We start from the raw sequence: 8,586 nt of genomic DNA on the forward strand, positions 1-8,586 counted from the left end.
TGTAGGCAAAGACTCCTTCCAGTTCTGGGCAGGGAGGTTGGAGCCACCACCAGCAGCTCTGGGATCCGAACCGGGAGATCTCTACTGCGGGGAGCGGGTTTGTTCCACCCTCCCCTTGGCCCAGCGTGAGGCAGCTGGAGCAGTGTGGTTCGGTCAGCGGTTGTGTGACCCTGTGGTGGGTTGTCCTACCTCTGGCAGGACCTCACCAAAAGCTGTGCTGCTCTGTTCTTAGCGTGGAAAGGTGCAGCCTCCGTAGCTACTCTCAGAGCTGTCAAGTGGCCTCTCAGAGAAAGCAGAGCTATTAATTCCTGATTTCACAGTCTTTACTGTGCAGTTAATGGCTGATTTGCTTTCAGAGCCACCTGGCTTCCCCAAGAGCAGCCTTCTCCCACGCTGCAGGAGATGCTGCTGGCATTGACAGGTTGTGTCCCCAAGCTCCTGCTTTACAGACAGCGACTCAGAGACAGCAGCTATGGAGTCTGGGCTGGTGTGGGATCCCTACACAGCAGCTTCTTCTTCAGCTTTTCTCCTCCAGCTGTGTCCTTCTGGATGCAGCCGTCCCATCCAGCTCTGTCGTGCTTTTGGGGATTCACAGTGTGGACGTGGCATAAAAACTCAGGCTTGGAAGCTGGGGTGGGGTGTTGGATTAATCCAATCTCTGCAAAAATCTGCCTTGCTTTGTGGGGAAACTGAAAGAGATGGAGATTTACAGTCTAAACAAAACCTCACTGCACTGCAGTTCTAATCTATATGAATATTTATACCTTGCTGCATCACAGGAATGTGGAAATACAGCATGATCTTGGGTTGGAAAGTCCTATGAAATTACAAAGTCTTAATGGAGGGCAAGACCTTGTCATAGTCTTACAGATAAACAGGTTGATGCTATTAAAGAAAATAAAGCTTTGGACATTTATGTAAATGGAGTAGAAGAGCTTACCGAGCCTTGCAGTGTTACATGGTGATGTGACAGTTCTCCACATGGAGCATTTGTGCTCCTCTGCAACATCTGGTCACTATTTCTTGTTGTGAAGCTTACAAGACACAACGCTATGCCAAAGCTCTTCTGAGAGAAGTATGTCCTGCAGTTTAAGTTTTGGGGTTGTTTGTTTGCTAGTCTAACTAATTTCTGTCTCAGTCTGAAGAACAGGGTTAACCACAGTAAACTGATTTCATGGAGTTGGTTTGGCTCCTCCTGGGCATTCAGGGCTCCTTTTTAAAGCTCTCTGCATCAGCCAACTGCAAGGCAGAATGGCAATAGCTGGCTTCTAAAATAATTTCAACGGATTGGGTATGGCCTGTCTCCCAAGCGATCCTTTTTTTAAAAAGGATCCTCTTTTGAGCTCTGCCTTGTGAGAATCGCAGACCCAGCGTGTTTCAGCTCTGTGGGATGTTAATGGAGGAGCTGTGGCTGGGTTGGACAGTGCAGGGTGGGCTGGGACACACCAGAGCTGCCTTTCTGCCACCAGTTTGCTCTCTTGATCCCAGAGCTACCGTAAGTTAAACCAACCAGTTTCTTAAAGGAGTTCAGTCTTCAGCTGGTCATTCATTAATAACCTCCAGGGCCAAGATGATTCATGCCTGGAACGGGATTGTTGCCACAGAGGTGCCACAAAGATGGGTGAGTTTTAAGGCAAAGAAAAAACATTTCCTATTATGCCACTGAAGTTTATCTTTTGCTTTTCTGCAGGCACCGCCTAGGACCCTTAGACCTCGCTTCAGGAAGAAAAGTACCTCGTCCTCTGCCACTGAAACAATGTGAGTGCAATGAGCCAATAGCACCAAGATCCACAGAATGTCTCTCTTCTGCCTTAAAGAGCTACTCGTTCATAACATAGGAAACAGCAGCGGGATGGATGTGCTTTGATGTACAGCATTGTAGACATGGCCTTTCTCTCTCCTCTCCCTGTCTCCTGTTACACCCTGCTCGCGTTTGTCCGTGACGTGGGTAGGACGGTCTGGCAGACACCTGTGGGTTGAGAGTCCTGGTTTCATTTGCAGAGTGTACGCTCGCTCACGCTGATCCTGTAACACTGGACATTTACCATTCCCATTTGTGTCTGCACAGCTCTAGCTCTGTGAATGCATAGCGGAAACGAAAATAATCAGTTACTCATGATGATGCATTGACAGTGTATTTATTTATGGCTTTATCATTAATGAAGTGGATTTGCGGAAGCCATGGATTTCTCTTTCCTCCCTTCCTCCTCAAGACTGTGAATGATGTAACAAATGTCAAAGTACTTTGACTGTACAAAATGTGTAAGATTCCTTAGCAAAAGCTGAGCTGCAACTCTATTTCTCTTTCTGCAAGTAGATCACATGTATTCTGAGAAAATCATTGTGCTAAAAAACACAGAGACAGAACCACTTACGGAGGACGAGGAAGAGATGTGCAAGAGAAGATAAATGGTTTCAACCATGTAATGAAGGGGGAGTCTTAAAATTTTGATCAGCCTGAGCCAGGAGAGTATTGTGTGGAAAACAACAGTGGCTAGAACTAGATTGTATCGCTTGTGGCAAATGTTGTGCTGTCAGTTTTAAAGTGTGAGCAAGCCAGGCTTGTCCTAGCTGCAGTGAGAGAAGTTAAACTTACTGTAGTGACGCACTTCCAGGGGAAAACGCATCTTTCTCCTGTGTCTGCAACGGCATCAGTCCCAGCGCTCGGCTTTCCCGGTGACGTGCTGCTGGATTATTGCGCAAGCAGAGCAGGGCGCTGGGTCTGAGCTGCTTTCTGAAGCCTGGAGTTTGGTTAGAACCACAGGAACCGGAAGGAGCGGTGTATTTGTATCCCTATATAAATGAGAAATACAAAAGAAGAGGAAGACGTGGTAGGGTTTGTGTATTTGTGCTTCAAGTTGGTGTCTCTTGTAAGTGTTGAGCATGTGAGATTCACGCATAAGTTAATTACGTGGCCCTTTGTGTTTGCTCTTGGACCTGTCACATAGACTAGAAAAACGTTTAGCGTTACGTAGAACGTGCCGTCACTGATTATGAGCACAGGGATGGTGGACAGCACCGTTAACCCAGCTCAGGTGCAGGATGCCAACAGCCGGCTGGAGCCATCGGGCTCAGAGATAAATCTGAAGTGGCCTTTGAAACCTTTTCCCTGCTGGAGATGCATCGATGTCCCTGCTGTCCCTGTGATGGATCCCTGAGGCTTCCCCCAGAGCTTCCTACATACGTGGGGAAGAGAGAAATAACCTACGCGCACACACAAACGTTCATCTGACCTGGCCGAGAAGTGGAAAAAGCAAAGCAGGTATTTCCTGTGTCTGCCACAATATTTGGCCTCGTTACCTGAGAATTTTATTTCCTTTACATGTGCTAATTCAATCATGTTCTGCAATGGGTAAGAAGGAAAAAGTCTTCAGAAAGTAAACAGAAAAAACCCAACAAACCTGTCTAAATAGCAGTTAAAGAAGAGTCAGTCCTTGGAAACATACTCAGCAGAAGCTTTGAGGAGCTAAGCTTGTGTGTTTTATTTTTAAGTAGCTTTAGAGCTTATTTGATTTCTTTTGGCAAACATTAAAAAGGAATAGAAAAGCTGCCTGTAGTGTTAGCAGAAAATAAAATCCTGTTGCAAGCAAAGTTTCCCTGCTATGCAATGGGCTGCCATAAAATAAAATAGCTGACAAGTTTGCACTCAATTATGCCAAAAACCCCAACAACATAGAGCTACATAACACCTGACAAATTCTCAGACACGCTGTATTAACGTTGATTCTCATTAAAACTATTAAACGTGCGTCTAATCTGCTGTTTTACTGTAAACTTGACTGTTTAGCAGTTTTTAAGTGCTGAGGCGAAATTGTTGACAAGGGAGTTGCCTTATATCTCTCAAAACATTCACTGTATAAAGGAGAAAAATAAACCTTTTCGTATCTCTGGCAAAAATGTATTAATTTATCAACGGAGCTGTATATTTGTGTATAGATAGACAAGAAATGTGAATGCCCAACCACGTCCATTAGTGCTGTCGTGTTCTGTACGCGGAAGAGAACGGTCGTTTGCTTTTGATTCCTCATCTTCCACACGCAGGTTGTTTACAGGGGCTGCCCCAAGTCTTGTCATTTCAACTTTTTGGCTATTTATTTAGAATTAATACCAGGCATGAAGATTTTTGTTCCAGTTTTGAGCGTGTCTCTGGCAAGGAACAAGCCCGATTCAGCGAGTCGCCTTCCTGCGCTGATCCTGACCCCTCCTTGCAACCGAGAGGTTGTTTGGAGGACTTGAGCTGATGGTTTAAACTGGCAAAAGATCTGGATTAAGTAAGAAGAGCCCAGTTACAGGGCTATTTCAGGCTCTACAGGGCAGGCAGGCACCTCCTGGCGTCTCAGAGACAGTCGGGAGCACGTAACTAGAAAGGAACAGGCCAGCCCTGGAAAATCTGGCTTTAAACCAGCACAAGGCTCAAGTGAAACCTGCATTATTTGAAACGAGTAAAATTGAGGCTGAGGGGAAGGAAACTGCAGCTGAAGGTGCTCTGTGGAAAACAGGCTTGTCACTTACCTCACCCATAATTTCCATAATTACCATAAACTCACCTCAGCTATGAAGAGAATAAGCGTGAGCGCCCAGCGCATCCGCCAGGGTCAGCACAGCTGCAGCCACCACCTGCTGAATCAGGATCACATCAAATAGAGACAAGAGCGATTTCGTGTCTGTTGCTGTCACCTCGGAATTAATCCCACGCTGATCTAAATTGTGTTAAGTACAAACCCAGCGCAGACAGAAAGAGAATCGGGTTATTTATTCCTGTCAGAAGGGAGAAACCGCTCGGGGAGAGACGATGCTCCTTCACCTCACGTAAACAACCTGCTGCCCCGACTGCTCTCATTAGCAGTTCTCATTAGCGATGACCTGTGACTCGTTAATCACACTCTCCTTTTTCACTCTTTGTTTCGGGTACCTGTTTTGCATCTAGCACCGTATTCGAAATAGCGGAGGACACCGTGTTGGGATTTGCGTTTAGACCAACTGTTTAAGGGTCGTAATTGTGCACTTGGTGTGATTTCTTTCCTGTGATGGGTAGAAAAGACCTGCGATGACATGGTACATTCAACACCTCGCGAGGATGGCTGTTACACCAGGATTCCAAAGGTTGACGTTTTGTTATTCTGCTTGATATACATCTTGAATAAAGTCTTAATCTTTTTTTTTTTCAAAAAAAAAAAAAAAAAGAAAAAAGAAAATCATCTTTAGTCTGTTCAATGTATCTGGCAGGCCAGAATAATTACTTTGATGGCTGTATTATTTTTATCTCAATTCTGGCTGACTGTATATAGATGTATTCACTAAGTGCTGCATGTCCTTCAGAACTTCTTTCTGTATTATGAACTGGAAAAACAAATACAGCTACTGAACACTCTGAGTAATTAGTGAATTCATTGAAACGCTGCGGCCTTGTACAGCAAACCACCTCTTGCTACCGGGGACTATCAGCTTAATTATGGGTTAATTACTAGTGAATGTTTTGAAGCTACTGCTGTTCATACACTTGGAGTATCAGATTTGTAGAGAAAACCTGCGATCCAGCCGTTAGCAAAACCAGAGCCTCGTTGCACTGGACAATCCAGAAATATCCTTGGTTTTGTTCCATAGATACGTGTGATCAGAGATATAAAGTGTGAGGTAGAATTAGGCTTAAAAATCAACAAGAAGTGACTGCTTGAGGATATAGCGTAGGACCCAAAGAATATATATTCAGCTACACAAAACCCAACACAGGACACAGAATGTGAGTCCTGTAATGAAATTGGTGGCTAATGCATTTTTAAATCAGTTATAAAAAACCACATATAGACATGAAACTGTTCTTTCTTTTTAATGGAGACATGGCAACAGTTTATCCGGTACTGGGACAGGTGACAATACCAAACTGGACTCTGCTCTTCCTCCCTTTCCCCAAGGTGCTCTATTCAGTGAGCCATCCATAAGTACGGACACAGCAAAATGCACCCTGGGGTTATTTAAACATGTTTATTTTAAACATTTTAATCTGAAATATGCTGAATTGTTCACCTTTAGTGATGTTGACGTTACATTCATCCATGTACATAATGATTGCAGGAAACCAACAGATCTCAGAACATGTAGGTGACCAGCTTGGCCTCTGCTGAGTAAAATATGAACTGCAGATCAAGATAATCTTGAGTGTTTCTTTATTTTGGGCGTTGATCCCCATAATTCTGACCAGATTACAAGTATATGTTTATTTAGATAAGTAACAGGTATTACATATTTACGTTCTAAAATCCAGCCCATACCACACGTACCACCACCTCTACAAACGAAGATTCGTGCGATCGTGATATTTCTGGTAGGGATCATCGACGTACCAATTCCTCCTTTTCCAGAAAGAAGTCGTCATTTTATCAAGGAGTTTACACTGCGTTCTAGTGCACAGCACCAGCTCCCTCAAACGCTTCTTCTGCGACGCCGACTTCTTCCACAGCTTCTTCTTGTAACCAGACTGGCAGGAGAAAATACAAAGATCGAGAGAGGTTCTCCTGCCCCTCTGCTCTGCCCTGGGGAGACCACACCTGGAATATTGTGTCCAGTTGTGGCCCCTCAGTTCCAGCAGGACAGGGAACTGCTGGAGAGAGTCCAGCACAGGGCAACAAAGATGATAGAGTGGAGCATCTCCCGTGTGAGGAAAGGCTGAGGGAGCTGGGGCTCTGGAGCTTGGAGAAGAGGAGACTGAGGGGTGACCTCATTAATGTTTACAGATATATAAAGGGTGAGTGTCAGGAGGATGGAGCCAGGCTCTTCTCGGTGACAACCAATGATAGGACAAGGGGTAACGGGTTCAAACTGGAACACAAGAGGTTCCACTTAAATATGAGACGAAACTTCTTCCCAGTGAGGGTGCCAGAGCCTGGAACAGGCTGCCCAGGGGGGTTGTGGAGTCTCCTTCTCTGCAGACATTCCAACCCGCCTGGACACCTTCCTGTGTAACCTCATCTGGGTGTTCCTGCTCCATGGGGGGATTGGACTGGATGAGCTTTTGAGGTCCCTTCCAATCCCAAACATACTGTGATACTGTGATACTGTGAAAGATACAGCAACACTGCTCAGCAAAACATTCCCCACTTTGAGGAAAACAGGAGGCTCTGAAGCTTTTGTTAATTTCCACACTAGCTGCTGCCCTCTAATGGAAGAAAACCATTTAGCCCACTGGCCGTAAAGATGCTTTTATTACAAAAACCAGCACAAAACCCAAACCAACCTCACCTGTCTCCTAACCCAAAGGCCGTTGTGCAGGCGCAGAAACCGCTTGGTGACGGCTTTCACGGTTTTCCTCTTCCCTTTCCGTAAGCTGCAGTACGTGAGAGTCCTCGCTGGCTGCTGCAGTAGGTTTGGGAGCAGAGACGTGACACTAAGGAAAGAAGAATCCCCGAAAAAGGGGAAAAAATAGGAGAGAAACATCTTTTTCTCAAAGTAATCACTGGGTTTGTCACGTAAACAGGAATCAGAAGTGGCTGTGAGTTGTCAGAAGGTTGTCAAGAGCTCATCTGACACGAAGGACTCCACTTAAACGCAGTGCTGAATTCCAGTCAAAATTAATCTCCATGCTATTATTCCACACAAACCAGCTTTTCATCTCGTAAAAGAAGTTAAACGCTCAAGGACAACACTCGCTCTCACCAGCATTCAGAAATTACTTTAAAGATACTGATGCCCAGCAAGAGAAACAGTGCTGATTGTTAACAACACGGCTTTTCGTAGAGCTTATTTCACCAAAGTATGTTCCATTTTGCCTCCTGCGTCAGGCATTACTGACAGAATTGGGAAACTCAGGGCTAACACAGGGTAAAAAGCAGCCTGAGAGGTTTCTCAGGTGATGTGGTTTATATAAATCACAGACTGGTTGGGGTTGAAGATCTGGAGATCATCCAGTCCAACCCACCTGCTAAAGCAGGTTCACCAGAGCAGATCACACAGGAAGGTGTCCAGGTGGGTTTGAATGTCTCCAGAGAAGGAGACTCCACAACCTCTCTGGGCAGCCTGGGCCAGGGCTCTGGCACCTCACAGTAAAGAAGCTTCTCCTCATGTTTAGATAGAACCTCCTGCGCAAATCGCCTTTTAAGCTCTTTTTCTACCCGGAGAAGCGGCGCAGCCGGTACCTGCTGAGGATGGAGGTGCCGCCTCCCCCAGGCGGGTTCCCCGGGAGCAGCCGCGGTTTCCACAGCGGGGCCGCCGCTGGTGCCCGCACTTGGCCGACGGCCCGGGCGGCGAGACCGGAGAGAGCGCGTCCCGCGGCGGGGCTGCGGGCGGCCCAGGGGGCCCAGCGGCCCAGGATCCCTGCGGAGAAACCGGCAGAGCCTGAGGGGGCGCCCGCGGCACCGCCCGGTGCCGCCATTTCGCGGGCAGCACCCCCGGCCCGACATGGCGCCCGCGCCCCCCGCGCACCGACCCGCCACAGCCCCGCGCGCCGCCGCCGCCGCCATGTCCCCACGCTACGGCGGCCGGCGAAGGTCACGCTGCACTGAGGGCGGAGCGGCGCCGGGCCCCGCCCAGCGGAGCGCTGCTTGTGGCCGCTTCGGGCAGCCGCGTCCTCGCGGCCGGGCCCGCCTCATCGCC

General features: G+C 47.2%; 2 protein-coding genes across 9 annotated transcripts in view; one reads left to right on the forward strand and one right to left on the reverse strand.

Annotated features, from left to right (window-relative positions):
• The window catches only part of REEP1 (receptor accessory protein 1), a 67,964-nt gene extending 62,590 nt beyond the window's left edge, over nt 1-5,374 (forward strand). For 7 of the 8 annotated variants that reach the window (XM_065060268.1, XM_065060271.1, XM_065060266.1 and 4 more), the window contains one exon: nt 1,691-3,897. In XM_065060268.1, coding sequence (XP_064916340.1) covers nt 1,691-1,762 — 72 coding nt within the window. In that variant the 3' untranslated portion in view covers nt 1,763-3,897. Of the gene's footprint in view, nt 1-1,690 lie in introns of all 8 variants that reach the window. The other variant, XM_065060277.1, reaches the window with a different exon arrangement.
• A 437-nt stretch (nt 5,375-5,811) lies between these two features.
• MRPL35 (mitochondrial ribosomal protein L35) lies at nt 5,812-8,576 on the reverse strand. Its single transcript, XM_065060278.1, has 4 exons — nt 8,420-8,576; nt 8,130-8,307; nt 7,237-7,381; nt 5,812-6,475 (listed from the first exon to the last, which is right to left on the reverse strand). Exons 1-4 carry the CDS (start codon nt 8,451-8,453, stop codon nt 6,287-6,289), a joined length of 546 nt encoding a protein of 181 aa, XP_064916350.1. The 5' UTR covers nt 8,454-8,576; the 3' UTR covers nt 5,812-6,286.
• Nucleotides 8,577-8,586: the final 10 nt, after the last annotated feature.

This window comes from Columba livia, chromosome 4 (genome assembly GCF_036013475.1).
Source record: "Columba livia isolate bColLiv1 breed racing homer chromosome 4, bColLiv1.pat.W.v2, whole genome shotgun sequence".
Taxonomy (NCBI): domain Eukaryota; kingdom Metazoa; phylum Chordata; class Aves; order Columbiformes; family Columbidae; genus Columba; species Columba livia.